General features: G+C 37.0%; 1 protein-coding gene across 3 annotated transcripts in view; it reads left to right on the top strand.

Annotated features, from left to right (window-relative positions):
• The window catches only part of LOC140714124 (deoxyuridine 5'-triphosphate nucleotidohydrolase-like), a 46811-nt gene extending 32855 nt beyond the window's left edge, over positions 1-13956 (top strand). For all 3 annotated transcript variants that reach the window (XM_073024913.1, XM_073024911.1, XM_073024912.1), the window contains exons 4-7: positions 1687-1731; positions 10396-10470; positions 13481-13551; positions 13637-13956. In XM_073024913.1, the coding sequence (XP_072881014.1) occupies positions 1687-1731; positions 10396-10470; positions 13481-13551; positions 13637-13693 (248 nt within the window). In that variant the 3' untranslated portion in view covers positions 13694-13956. The remainder of the gene's footprint in view (positions 1-1686; positions 1732-10395; positions 10471-13480; positions 13552-13636) is intronic.
• Positions 13957-15857: the final 1901 nt, after the last annotated feature.

Genomic DNA, 15857 nt, shown 5'->3' with positions numbered 1-15857 from the left:
TCTAATCTGCAAATTTCTTGATCCAGGATGAGCTTCCGCCCCTTTATCAATAATCTACCTACCTCTACCCTTTTTAAAAACAAAATTAATTCAGACTTTGGTTACACTTTCTTTTTGAGGAAGAGTTCCACAGTCGCACAACTTGAGAATTTTGTGTCTGTTTCAAACAGTTGACCCCATATTTTTAGTTATTGTTCTTCTTCCCTTGTTACTTCAATCAAATCGCCCATGTATTTCCTAATACAAATACAAGCCTAGCCTGTTTGGCCTTTGCTCATGAGACCATGACCATTATTAGTGTCTGAGCTGTTTCTATTGCATTGATCTTTCCTTAAGAAAAACAATACAGTGCCTTGCAAATGGCTGACAGAGCATATCCTATTTTTATATTCTCTCACCAATAAACTACAACCTGTTGGTATTCTTATTTTGCGAGATCTATCATTAAGTACTGCAATCTCTTACCATTTAGATAATAGACTTTTATTAATCTTGGCAAAATGTTCAATTTTTACATTTTCCAGTAGTATTCCATTTGCCAGATTTTTCCCCAGTATATCTATGTCCCTTTACAACCTCTTTTTATTTTTGTAGCTAATTTTCCTATCAGTGTTATCAGTAAATTTGCCAGCTGTCCTCAAGTCTTTTATATAAATTAAAATGTCGAGGCTTCAGTACCAATTTCTGTCACACTTGGCAACCAGTAAAGAAAGACCCATTTGCTTGTGCTGTTTCATGTCAGCCTGCTAGTCTTCCTCTGAACATTCACCTCCAGCACCACTGGCTTTTATTTTTTACAATAACTTTTGATGTAGCATTTTATGGAATTCATCATTTTACCCTTTCTGCACAGTCCTTGCAAAGGAGGACAACTTAATTGGTTAAACATGATTTCTGATTTACAAAATCACATTGACTGCCTGATTATTTTCAGAAATTGTTCTTCCATCTAAAATGCCTTTAGAATTTCTCACATTTTCCTTGCCTTTCTTGCTTTGTCTCACTTTCTGGATAGAGGAGTTACATTCACTATTTTCCAAATCTAGGGAGCTTTCCTTGAATCAAGAATTTTTTGGAAACCAATTTCTCAGTCACTTATAATATTCTAGGATGAAACCCATCAAGATTGTGTAGTTCCACCAGTTTTCTCAGTGCACTTTTCTGGTAGCTGCAATTTTTGAGTTTCTCATTCCAAAATTACAGCTATATCTGGGGCATTACTTGTTTCCTGTAATGTGAAGATTATTGAAAAGTACCCATTTAATTGATTTCCTGCCATTTTACTTCCATTATTAATTTCCCAGACTTTCTTTCATTAGAACTAATGCTTATTTAGTTAACTTTTTTATTAAAAGCCAGTAGAAACTCTTAATTTTCCTGTCTAATCTTAAAATTTTCACTACTACTAGTCATTTCCTGTTTTTATATTCTGCTCAATTTTTACTGTCTGTTTTTCCTATAGCATGTTTTAATATGGTATTTAACTTTTTTTACTGTCTATAGTGTATTTTGCATATTTTGAAAGAGTTGTATAAAGATTTATTGAGCATCAGAAATTAAAAATACTGAAAACTGAATATAATATTTTAAGTTGGCAAAATAGAATATGTGCTAATAGTCTATAACTAAGATATGTTTTAACTGAGACTGTAAATAACTTGTCAATTTTTTCTTAATCCTTCCTAGCTCCAAGATCTGGACTGGCAGCAAAACACTTCATTGATGTTGGAGGTGATGTATTTGCACTAAAATACGATACAAAATTTGCATGTGATCAACGGTACACTTTTTTTGGAAATTATGTATAAGCAGACAAATATAAACACTGCTCTGGCCTGAGGAATGAGCAAGGTAATATAGATGGTATTGGGGTTTGCACAGTCTGCTGATCTCCAGAATGGCGTTGCCTGTTTAGGAAGAAAAATATCTGAAATGCGGAACAGCACCACTAACTTGCAGGGCATATCTGGAGAGTTAATTGTGAACTTAAAATTACAAGATAAATTCTTGCATTGCTAATTTAATTAAATATTAATTGACAATGAAATGCAATGAAACATGACAAATGGACACTTGTTGATAATCCCAGATTTAGTTGGACTGCTTTATGCATGATATTGTCTTAGTCCTAAGTTTCCCTAGAACATTCCATAATACAGGGGTAGCCCACAGCTTCCCTTCCACACCACCAATTGTCATCTTAAAGCTGAATTTCCTGCAAATTTCATTCCTCCTTCCAGCAGCCAGAGGAGTTCATTGATTTATTAAATTCCCGGTTTTCATCCTTTGAATGAGTTAAATTTGACAGCTAAGTCTTTAAAGAAATATCCAATCTATTACTAAACCTGCTTTGTTTCAGTCCAGCTTCTGTGCATTAGTAATCTATTGTTGTTACTTTCTGCTCATCAGGCGGCAACCTTGCCATTCCTTTAGCATTTGTCTGTTTTACAAGGCCGTGTTGTGAGCTCAGCCCAGCACAGATGGAAACTGCAAGGGGCCAGCGGATTCAAACATAGGGCCACTTGCCTCAGAGTCCCTTGTGGATGCCACTACACCGCTGGCTGACTAGTTATAACTTCTAGCTAAGTTTATTACAATGGTCTTCTAGTCAATTTTCTAGGAGAATAGTGCTTTCTAGGACATAACTGACTCTAAATGCTATTTTTTTTTCCCCCAACATGACCTAATTAAAATAATTGTTATATTCCTTAGTGCCATTATCTTCTCCAGATAATCCTCCAATTTTTGCAGCCAGCTCTAGCTCTAGAAGCCTCAATGGTTGTCCTTCCAGTTCTGGCGTGTGCATTGATTTTTGCTCATTCCAACAATAATTGGTCATGTTGGCCCTAAGCTCTGGAATTCCTTGCATAAACCCCTCTCTCCCTGTATGTTGCTGTCTAATATTTGGCACTTTGTCTGACCTACTTTCCCTTTGTCTAACTTGGAGTTAAATGTTTGGTTTCATAATGGTCTGTTCCCTTTCATTGTGTATGACTATACATTAAGTGCTACTTGAGGTTGTTCTGCGTAATGTGTATCATATTTGTTGCCAAAAAAAATTGTCTAGGTTTAAATGTTGGGTTGGACAGTGTTTAAATTCAAGTTCAACAAATTCACTTTACTGACATAGGCGTAGTATCCATGGTGACAATTATATAAAAATGTTTTTTTTTTGCAGCATCATAGTACATTACAAGACAAGGCTACCAGTGAATACAAACTTGAATTATGTACAGTTTGAATGGCAAAATAAACATAATGACCTTAGTGCATTTTGAGGAAAATGTATGGCAGCGGGGTGGGTGTTGTTGAACCTTGAAATGTGGGCCTTCATTGTACCTCCTGCCTGATGATAGCAATAAGAAGGCATGACCTAGATGGTGGGGCCCTTAATGATGGCACCTTCCTGGTACATTGTCTTTTGAAAGTACCTTGGTGAGGAGAGCTGTACTTATGATGGAACTGGTTAACTCCACCACACTAGTCTCTTGGGTTCCTGTGATCTGGAGTTTCCAAATTGGGATGCAACCTGTCAGAATGCTTTCCACTCTATGTCTATAGAAGTTTGTCAGTTTTCACATACAGAATCTCTTTAAAATTTCAAGCAAGTACAGATGCTGCCTTCATGGGTGCTTCTGTGTGCTGGGCTCTAGGATAGATAATGTCAGGAAAATTGGGGCTTTTATTCTACATCAAGGGGTCTCGTTGCTTTAAAAAAAAGTTGCTGAGAGGTATGGAGAGTTGGAAACCCAGGCTTGGGATTGCCTCAGTGGATGGGTTGACTGAGGGGTGATATTTAAGGGAATTAAAATAAGGGAGGGATGAAGGTTGTGATAGTGCAAATATCTTTTGTATGGTCTCGAGTGGCTTCCCCTCTTTTTTTTTTTTTGCAACTTCCCATACAAATATAAATTTGCAAATATTGCATCTGCTTGTCCCATTGTAGATATGACATTTATAGAAGTAATTGATCATATGTTTGCTCAATGCATTGGAATTCTATCTACACTTCTCATGGCCAACAATAGCAAGGGGGTCTCACTGGCTTTCCTCCCCTTCCCATTGGTCAGAAGGACAGTAGCTTGGGAACATGTATCACTAGGCTCATGGACAACCTCAATACTGCTGTTATGAGAGAATTAGATGGATCTCTTGTACCCCAAAGATGCAGTTCTGATGTCTTATTCTATCTTGTCTTCCCTTTTGTTGATTTGCCCTCTGTAATGTAAGTGTTTTCTGCATTTTTTCCCCCATTTTTGTACTACCTCAGTGTACTTCAATTCAACCGACTGTCAGCTACCAAAGAATTACAGGAATCCCCTTAATCATCTCCAACACAACAACAGCTACAACATGTTGGAGATCTAGAAGGGAGATCTGCAGGACCTTTTCCCTCTTCAGTCTTTTTCTCTGCCATTATCTATACACAGTAATTTAGTTGGGATTTTCCAATCATTCTGTCCTTACAACAGTCTCCTCTTCCTGTGCTGGCTACCCATGCTCCAGATCCAGTGATCAGGACTTGGAAATAGGAAACTCAATAAGCTAAAAATGTAAATTCAAACAGAAAAAGATTAATTAATATCAGTAGGGAGCAAAACAGTAAACATTTCAGGCTTATCACCTTTCTCCAGATTTACAAACTGAAATTTCATGCAGCTGTAGGGCTTCAGCATTGGACATATCAACATGTGAGGTGTAAGTGTAGTGTTGTCTTGACACCTGCCACCCAATATGATTCCAGTTTCAGTCATGTAAACTCTTATACAAGTAACATTGTCAGAATAATTTTATGATAAAATAATTTTTTGTTTAAATTAAAGCAGGGTTCTTGTTAGTTACATTGAGATATGTGTTTGAGATTTACGGATATATTCTAATATATATCTCATGCTCAGTGGTTTTCTTTGTTTTCATTGATACTGCACTGAAATACAACTTCTACTGAAATATTTCCACAAGTGGAACCAATACAGTGCTGAGTTTATTGAACCATCTATAGCAAATTTTGATCACTGGCATTTCATTGAAGTTTCTTGAGAACTACCTGATGAAATGCCAGTGGGTTCCTTTTGTAGATCTAGGATGGAGCTGGGCAAATAAAATTCAACATTTCACAATAGATCACTGTAGAGAGCTAGGCTGGGAGTTCTGAAATATAAAGGATGTGTAAGCAGATTGTCATTTAGTTCCTTGTGCGTGAGCAATTAAATTGTTTCATTTGAGGGTCGTGCAGACTAGAACTTTCATGCTTTGCCTTCTTTTGTGCCAGTTCTTTATTGCTGAAAAAGGCATGTCCTCTCATCTCATGTGGTTTGTTTGATCTTGCCCTTTTACTTGGTGAATCTCCAGGGTAATCGAGTGTGGCCAACTGCATGGAAGTCTTTGCATTTCTTGTCAGCCAAGGAATTGTGTACATCCATAAGTTTAAATAGTTCTGCCTGGACATGATATCTTGGCTCTGTGTATTAGCAAAATAACTGATTTTCACCCACTTCTCCAAAAGTGTAGCAAAACATCTGGACTTAGTTGCAATGAATTTAAAGTAATGTGTGTTGTTGGTAAGTGAGACTTGGTGAAGGCTATATGTGAGGGAAGGGTTAGATCATCCATTAAAGATTTTCTTTAAGATTTTGATAGTATTTTTAATACCTGTGATCACAAACCTCTGCAGATTGTTCCTTTTAGTGTGCTTTTAAAATGTGGCTTTAATTTTAGCCCCAAGTCAGATTTGCTTTCTAGTGATGCAGATTCTGATGCATTGCACTCATCTGATTTTTACTGTTAAAAATACTGTTTTATTTTTAAATTATGTCTTGAGTTCTTTGCAAATCAAAGGCTGTTCATATTTTTGCTCCATACTGAATGCAAGTGAATAAGGAGGAAATGTTGTTCAGAATATGATGGACAACAAGATAATTACACTGCAAAACTATTCCGACTTTAACATCCCCCCCCCCCCGCTGTATTTGACTTTTTGTATATGTCTTGTTCTCAAATTCCCCAGGTGGAGATGAGACCCATAATTTTTGTTAATCTTGTTATTATTGTTGATAAACTGCTTAATATGTGTAAACCTAGTGCTTTTTAACAAAAAAAACGCATTGACAACATCTATGAATAATGTATCTTTCCCTGCAACACCATCTTTTTCGTGTTCCCCCTTGTGTTGCCAGCAGTAAATAGTTATTCTACATGAGTGCAACAAAATAATGGTACATTTCACACATACATGGCTGATTATTAAGCATGAGCAAATCCAATTACATTAATGATTTTGGCATTAAGGTCTAGCTTTTGAAATAATGAAGATAATGAGGTGAAAATGACTAGCGGCTAAAAAAATGTATTCTCACTAGGTAACTGGTATATTTGAAAGTTGCACTAAATTGAACTATCTAACTATAGCTCACTCCAAAGGGAAAATGGAGAGTTCAAGTCCTAGTTTTTAGAGCATGAAGCTTTCAAGTATTAATGTGAAGTTACTAACTATAACACAAAGGCACCATTTTGTCAATTGAATCCAGGTTTGCTGTTAGCAGAGCAATCTCATTCATTTCCACCCCTCTCTTCCTGTTTCCCAGCAACTACATCTCATATGCCTGTTAACTCCCATTGGGTTCTTTGGTTATTTGCATACACTAAGGGGTAATTGATCTGACAGATTAATCTGTCTTTGGGCTGTTAAAGGAAACTATGACACCTGGAGGAAACCCATGATGTCAGTGTTAACTTCATAAAGACAATAGCTGTGTCTTGAGTTGTAAGTCATCAATGCAATTGCAATGTCTCCATGCTACATATATATTTCTTTTTTTTGGCAATTTACTTTTTTATTGAAGTTCATCATCAAACAAACATTTCCATAAGATGTATTTCAGACATCGTACATATATATATCATATATATCACAAATCTCCACAAAGTATTTATCTGAGGTATACACTTAGAGAAAAGAGTGGAAAGAAAAAACAAGCAAAAGGAAAGAACTATGTACAAGTAGGGAGTGATCTTTTTTTAACAACAGATTCATTGATTTGTGAGAATAAAATCAGGCCTGTGAGGCATTATGTAGTTAAACCATTTTTCCCAGTATGAATCAAATTGTTCCAGCTTATGGTTAACAGATGCTGTTATCTTCTCCATTTTGTAAATGTCCATTGTATTTTCCATCCATGTATTTAAAGTTGGGCTCTCCTGTGATAACCATTTCCTAGTAAGAGTCTTTTTACCAGCCACCAACAATATATTCATTAAATATTTATCTCTTTTCAACCATTCTTGAGGTATATATCCAAAATATATGGTCTTACTCTCTAAGGGCATTTCACATTTAAAGATGTCTTGAAGGGTATTGTGCATCCCCCTCCAATAGTTGTTGATAACAGGGCAGTTCCAAAAAATATGATAATGATTTGCATTTTGATTTCCACAATTTCTCCAGCAAACAGGGAGGTTACTATCATAATGGGATTTCTGAGAGGGTGTAATAAAAGATCTTACCAAGTTTTTCCATCCAAACTCACTCCATTTCTGTGAACTGGTACACTTCCATTGATACCTCCATATTGTTGTCCATTCTTCCTCAGATATAATTATCCCTCCTTCCTTCTCCCATTTTGTTTTAATGTATGAAGTCGAATGTGTTTTAAGATTTGACAACCCCTTATACATGCTTGAAATGATTCTACTGCCATTATCTGAATTATATGCTTTTCTAAAGAGCTCTATCAAGCATGTATTTGCCTTGGTTACATTTTGCTACATATATATTTCAAGAAACTAATAGGAACAAATCCCAAAGTGGCATTGGCTAATACAAGAGGACATAATTTTAAGGTGATTGCAGGAAAGTATTTGGGGGGGGGGGGGGGGGAATGTCAGAGGTAGGTGTTTATTTTTTTTTACAAGCACTGCCTGGGGTGGTGGTAGAGGCAGATACATTAAAGATATTTAAGAGACTTGGGCATGTGGCTGAAAGAAAAATGGAGAGCTATATAGGAGGGAAGGGTTAGATTGGGGGAGTAGGTTAAAAGGTCAGCACAAGATTGTGAGCCAAAGGGCTTGTATTGTTCTGTTATGCTCTGAATTCATATACTTGTAAAAATCTTTGTAACTGAAGAATCTGGCATTTTCTGTTCGGGGTCCAGGATAATGTTACATGTATTAAGTGGTTCTTCGTTAGTGTCACACTTGCACAAAACCATTTGCTACTAGTTTAACTGCTACTCTTATATTTAATCTGTAGCTTTGAGTGTGTGCTTTTCTGTCATTCGTTATCAATGTTGCATACTGGCTAATACTTTCATACTTTGTTTCCTTGCACTCAATGCTGATTATATTGTTACGTTTAATAATAAAAGATGCTGAGAAACTTTTAATATGCCAACTGAACCCTGCAAAGTGGTGAACATAGTTCATTGATCTGCTAGTTTTCAAATTCTTGGACTTGAGCCTATTTCTGCTGAGAAAATTGCAAAATTATCCCTGATATTAATATTCTGTAGTAAATAACATGATCTAAACAGTTGTTGTGGTGTTCCCATGCAAATAAAAGGGAGAGGAAGTATTGGGAGAGAATGACAGCAAATCTAAAAGGAAAAATTCTTGCATTTCATTTTACTATTTATGATTAGATTACATTAGGGATTATAAAAGAATCCAGTGTGGGGTTAGTGGTTGGAACACTAAATAACTTTCCATCTGACCACTGTAGAAGCTGTCACAAGTTTATCAATCCCTTTCATTAGACTTTTCAAATTTATTATGAAAGTATGTATCAGTTGTATCCTCATAATTACTCCCTGTTATTTTTAAGAACATGTGTCTTTAAGCAATGGTGAGCAGTACTTTGTGGTGAGGCCTAGATTAATCATATAATTCATTTATAAGGGCTGCTTATATGAACACTAAAGGGTCAAACTTCCTGATGCATCCTCGTCTATGTTTGAGTATCAACTTGTAGTCTCTGGGTATGCTGGGAAATCTGAGCATTGAACCTAAGCTAGCCCTAACGCATTGAATTATTAATCTCAGTGGAGATGAATGTGTTAAGGAGAGGTTTTGAGCAATTTGTCTTAAAGTTTATTTAAACATTTTAATAGTAAATTTAACATCTGCCAAAGTTTTCCCATGACAGTTAATTAAGCTGGGCCGTGATTTTTACTGGCAGTTAAGAATTGTAGCTTTATTTTAAAAAAATGCTGAAGGATGGCTAATGCTAAACCTTTAATTACACTGCTAAACAATTCAGTTCTATATAGTCCTTAAGACTATGAGACACGGGAGCAGAATTTAGACCGTTAAACCTGTGGAGTCTGCTCTGACATGAGTGATTTATTGTCCCTCTCAACCCCATTGTCCTACCTTCTCAGCACACCTTTGCCCTTACTAATCAAGAACTTATCAACTTCCATTTTAAATTGTACCCAATGATGGTCTCCGGCCTTCAGTGGCAATGAATACCAGATTCACCACCCTCTGGCTAAAGAGTTTCCTCATCATCTCTGTTCTAAAGGGATGTTCTTGTAGTCTGAGGATGTTCTCTATATCTAAGCCTTTCAATATTTGATATGTTTTAATGAGATTCCTCCCACCCTGTTCTTCTAAACTCTAGCAAATACAGGACCAGTGCCATCAGTGATTTTCATACATTAAACCTTTCATTTCCAGAATCATTCTTGTGAAATTCATATAGAACCCCATCCAAAGCCAGCATATCCTTTCTTGGATAAGGGACCCAAATCTGCTTACAGTATTCTAAAGTGCAGTCTGACAAATGCCTTATAAAGTCTCAGCATTACATCCTTGCTTTTATATTCTGGTTCTCTTGGAATTACTGCTGCTGTTAAATTTGACTTAAAAATCCTCAAGATTTTTTAATATTTGGGGGCCATAAATCTCTGCTCATCCACAATTCTGAGATTTTTGTTTTGATTAAAATACTGAACTGATGTCCTTCTACTTAGCCTGCCCATTGTCTTTTTGAAACTCGTGCTCTGAATTGGCTACCAGCTTAGCATTGTCAGCATGCTCCAAATTGATTTTTTGTTATGCTGAACGCTAGTCACATCCCAGTATGTACCACAAGTACATCCAGTTCCATATTTTCTCACTTTTAAATTAAACCCAATGAAATATCATTCGGAAGTCCATTTGAAATCCATTATAGAATAGCTTATCTCTCACTTTGGTTACTTACGAAAGGTACAAATACATACTGTCTCATAATTTACAAATCCCCGATCAGCTTTGCTTGTCCAAAGTATCAAACAGTTTTTAAGTTTTCAAAAGACTGGCTATATGAATTGCTTGGCCTGGCTGTGAATAATAATGCATGCCTGCTAATATGATTTTTGTGTTCAAATCCTCATAATTTGTCTTTTTTTTTCTTAGCTGGGGTTATTGATGAGGATTACAGAGGAAATGTTGGTGTAGTTCTATTCAACCTTGGGAAAAAAAGTTTTGAAGGTAAGTAAATATTCATTGACTACTGTTACTTCGACATGAAAGCATATTCACTAATTTTTTCTATTTATCTTGCATCTTAACCACATGCTCTGTGGCTACTAAATAGGAACTGCCGTCTGAGTAGGATTTAACTAACGTGAAGCAACCAAATACTGGCATAGAGAACATTTCAAATTTGAGATAATCCTTAAAATTGCTAATTTGATGCTCATATTTGTCACAAAGTATTTTACAAAATGCATTTTGAAATGCAAATACCGTAGATTCCGGATTTTAAGCCGCTACTTTTTTCCCACATTTTGAACAGCTTTGAACTCTGCGGCCTTTAAAACGGAGCGGCTAATACATTATTTTTTTTCATGCCGCCGAAAACATTTTGCCTCGTAACAGTAGACCAATAAAATTGATGAGTAGTTCACAGAGGTCCAATGAAATTGTACGATAAATCAAGCGCACTTTCACAATTAAATTATTGTAAATCAGTCATTTGTACTCACCCTCATCAACATGGAAAACACTCGAAGAAAAGCATTGTGCTGCCTTTATGGCAGTTATTTAGTTTATAATATTTTCACTTAGTAATTCATTTTCTAGTTAAAGTTAGAAGAGTTTTAACTATATTTGTTTTCTGTACTACATCGCGGGATGCTATGACGTCACACCTGGTTTCGCCGCGTCTTGTGGGATACCAGTTTGCGATAAACGGGAAGGAGGGGGCATTAGACCCGAGCGAAACGCTGCTTTTAAATGCCGTTTGCGATAAACGGGAAGGAGGGGGTCGAGCGGCGGAGCGAAAACGCTGCTTTTAAGTTAAAGGCGATCAATAACTTTTCCTGGTAGGCTGCAGTATATATATTTTTTACCAGTCGTTAGGAGATATTGGAATGTTGTTCAGTAAAGAAGTATACGCAACGTATATTTAAAAGTAGCCGCGTTACGGGCACGGTTCGAAAAAAAGCATTTGCAATATGTATTTGTTTTTGTTACCATATGGATTTAATTAAAAGTTAAAAAATCCTCACGTGTAATATCTTTCTGTGTAAATATCTCATATTACAACGTGGGACACCTGCGGCCGAAAATCCGGTGCGGCCTTTACAAGTAAAAAATTGATTTTATTTCTAAAATTAGAGCCAGCGGCTTTTAATCAGGTGCGCTCTGTAGTCCGGAATCTACGGTATATAATGTCAGTGTCATTGTATTTTGGGTATTTTGAAAGCTTGATTGGGTTTAGATATTGCAGTTGTAATTAAAATACTTTGCTGATTGGGACAAAATTCAACTTGTCAAGATGTGTCATGTAATTAAGCTCATGTTTATCGTGGAAGGCTGTGCCTCCAGTTTGTTTTGAATGATGATATGATGATCATTTCCACCTGTTGATTTTAAATATAAATATAAATATTGATTTAAATATAAATAAAGGTTATCCACTTTGGGAGTAAGAACAGGAAGGCAGGTTATTATCTGAATGGTATAGAGTTGGTTAAGGGAGTAATACAAAGAGATCTCGGAGTCCTTGTTCATCAGTCACTGAAGGTGAATGAGCAAGTGCAGCAGGCAGTGAAGAAGGCTAATGGAATGTTGGCCTTTATTACAAAGGGAATTGAGTACAAGAGCAAGGAAATCCTCTTGCATTTGTACAGAGCCCTGGTGAGACCACACCTGGAGTATTGTGTACAGTTTTGGTCTCCAGGGTTAAGGAAGGACATCCTGGCTGTAGAGGAAGTGCAGCGTAGATTCACGAGGTTAATTCCTGGGATGTCTGGACTGTCTTACGCAGAGAGGTTAGAGAGACTGGGCTTGTACACGCTGGAATTAAGGAGATTGAGAGGGGATCTGATTGAAACATATAAGATTATTAAGGGATTGGACAAGATAGAGGCAGGAAATATGTTCCAGATGCTGGGAGAGTCCAGTACCAGAGGGCATGGTTTGAGAATAAGGGGTAGGTCATTTAGGACAGAGTTAAGGAAAAACTTCTTCTCCCAGAGAGTTGTGGGGGTCTGGAATGCACTACCTCGAAAGGTAGTGGAGGCCAATTCTCTGGATGCTTTCAAGAAGGAGCTAGATAGGTATTTTATGGATAAGAGAATCAAGGGATATGGGGACAAGGCAGGAACTGGGTATTGATAGGAATTGATCAGCCATGATCTCAAAATGGCGGTGCAGGCTCGAAGGGCCGAATGGTCTACTTCTGCACCTATTGTCTATTGTCTATAAATATGACTTTGTAGGAGGGCCGAATTGAACTGTTAATCTGTTGCTGTCAGGAGTTAAGTTGTAGAACTTTTTGTGCATTGGCCACAGTCACTCTCTTTGGTGGGGGGGGGGAATCATTGGAATCTCTGCTGACAACAGTAAGAATGCCTGTGTTTTAGGCACGGGATGAGAAGAGAATTGGGCTTTGCTTCATAGTCAAGTTTCTTGCCAAGTTTGAAGAGACCTAGGCCAATACATGACAAATGGCACTTGGTATAACAAAGATACTGTTGGCATCTGAAACTGATGCTTATGCGTCACCGCATTTTAACAGATTCATGTTCAATGTCCTACCAAGAGATAGCGCAGATTTATCCAATTGCTTTGATGATTACCAGAAATTGTTATTTGTTTGGTGTCTTGGTTACCACACTGAAACAGAAAATAACGAGGCATAAAATTTTCATTATACAATAATGAGACCATTGTTTGTTTCTAATATTTAAGTAATAAAGTTTAACCCAAAGGGGAATAAATGTTTGCATGTTTTGTGATTGGTCTGCTGCATTAGGGTTTTAAAGTGGTTATCTTTAAAGTTGTGGCAAAAATTCTAGGGTTCAGTCAAAAAAAGCTTTATATTCTTAGAACTCAAATAACTTGAAAGATTTTTGAACATTTGTTTGTATGCTACAGATGGACACATTGTAAACTGTTCAGTCAGATATGAACCAATGAAATGAAAGGCATATGGGGGGGCTAAATATTTTAAATCTAAAGAGTATTGAATTACAACTTTTTATTTTTGTAGTTAAAAAAGGCGATCGTATTGCTCAATTGATATGTGAACGGATCTGCTATCCAGAACTTGAGGAGTTAAAGGCAAGTAATTTTAAAATTCTCTTTAATTAATTTTTTTTTCTGGATAAGAAGCTTTTCCTTTCATTTACCCTATTGTCTTCTTCAGAGCCTGGATGAGACTGAACGAGGTGCAGGTGGCTTTGGTTCCTCTGGTACAAACTGAACGGGATGTTCTGCCAGAACATGTCAGGCATTGCCCAATTCTCTTCAAAGATGCTTCATACTGTGGATTCTTCATGAAAAGTTGTGATCTATGGTGCATTTGTTTTGCATTTTGTCAGGATGTTTCCAAAGCAAAACACAAACAAACAGACTTGTATGTTATGTGGTTATGAGATAATTGTTTCTATGGTGACTATGTGAACTATTACTAGAACAATTATGCAATTCATTTCATTAGTAATAAAAATAACTTTTTTATATAGACTGCATTTTGTTAAAGCTTATGTCTTCACCAATCTGTATACGAAAATGTTTTCATGTTTTTTTTTTACTGAGATACAGCACTGAAAAGGCCCCTGTAGCCCTTTCCTCCAGCATTCCAGCTGTCCAGCATTCCTCTGATTTAATCCTAGCCTAATCATGGGACAATTTATAATGACCAATTAACCTACCAACCTTTGGACTAGGAGGGAACCAGAACACTCGGAGGAAACTCAAGGGGAGAAGGCATAAGCTCCTTACAGACAGCGGCGGGAATTGAACTAGATGTTACTGGTACTGTAAAGCGTTGTTTTAACTGCTACATTACTGTGCTGCCTGCTTTTCTTGGTAGAAAAGTGGTAAAGCATGAAGTCGTACTTGCTAATTTGAAGGCAAGCGGTGGGGAAACAGTCATGTAGTTTCTGGAAATAAAACGTTTGCTGCCACTTCCATGTTCATTTACGCAAAACAAGTAGTAGGATCAGTTATAGGCTGATTGGTCCTTTCAATTTACCATTCATCACGATAATAGCTGATCTACAATGCTGCCACACCCTTGTATAGTTTCCATATCTTGTTAATTTCCTTTACCCAGAAACCAATCAATTTCTTCCATAGATTTAATGTTTGCATCTCCGAGGTTCTTTAAATTTGAGAACTTCAAAGTTACATCACTCCCCTCATGAAGAAATTTCACTTCATCTGCCTCCTAAAGAGGCTACCTCCCAATCTATGAGCGATCTGGTTCTAGACTACCCAGCCAGGGAAAATATTCTCTGATCTATCCAGTCAGACCTTTTAACAATTTTAAGCTTCAAATGGGTCATTTCACCCTTCATTATTAAAATTTTATGAATCCAGTCCAAAGTATAATTGGCTTTGAAATTTGGCTTGCTCTTGAACTGCTACAAGAAGAGTCTGCAGATTCTGGCAATCTAGAGCAACACTTAAAGTACTAGAGGAACTGAGTGCTTCAGGCAGTATCTATGGAAGGAAATGAACAGTTGGTGTTTTGAGAGGGTAAAAGCCTGAAACTACTCTTCTTCCAGTCCTAATGAAGGGTCTTGGCCTGAAATAGTGACTGTTCATTTCTCTTCATAGCTGTAGCTTGACCTGCTGAGTTCCTTCAACTTTTGTGTATGTAATGTAGTGCTATCTTAGAGTTTCAAGAATTTATTCCTAAGGTAATAGCGATGTTTAAATTGACTAACTTAATCTCATGTGGAATGAATTGAATTGGCTGAATACTGGTTTCTGTGGCAGTGGGGTCCTTGAGAGGGTGTGGAGATGATCCTTGTACATGGTTGGTTGGACTTCCTCATCAAGTACTAACCAGTAAGTGATACTGATTTCGCCATAGTAGGGGAAGTGATCACTGGTTTAAGTTGCATGGATGATTTGTGGAGCACAGAAGTAGCAACTGCAGTGCTCAGAGTTTATAGGTAAGCAAGGAGCATTGCTTTTAGTCTGCAGAAATGTTGAAAAGGACAGAATTTCGGTTCAATCATTGGGGCCCCATCCTGCTTCCTCGAGTATTCACTGTGATTCTCATGTTAGTGAACTGAAGTTTTAGTTCTCTGTCAACCATGCCACGTGCAATCTTGCAGCTTTTCCTTTTCTGCTGATCTTTCAAATTTGAATCCATATGAGTGTTTTATATGTTAGATGTATTACAGAATAGTTCATTGATTATACAGTGCTTGCACTGTGGTTAAATTCTGCTCTGCCCCAATCTGGGGTGATACTAACATAATATTTCTGCAAATGTGATTCAAAATCCAAATAGTGACCAGCTATATCCAAGTTGGTTTAAAAATAGTTGGGGGGTGTTGGTGGAAAGAGAGGGGAATCAACATTCAGACCACTTCCAAATATTTTCAACTGGAGGTACGCCAAAGACTTTC

This window comes from Hemitrygon akajei, chromosome 21 (assembly GCF_048418815.1).
Source record: "Hemitrygon akajei chromosome 21, sHemAka1.3, whole genome shotgun sequence".
Lineage (NCBI taxonomy): Eukaryota > Metazoa > Chordata > Chondrichthyes > Myliobatiformes > Dasyatidae > Hemitrygon > Hemitrygon akajei.
Note: the sequence above shows the minus strand (reverse complement) of the source record. Positions and strands in the feature narration are given on the sequence as shown.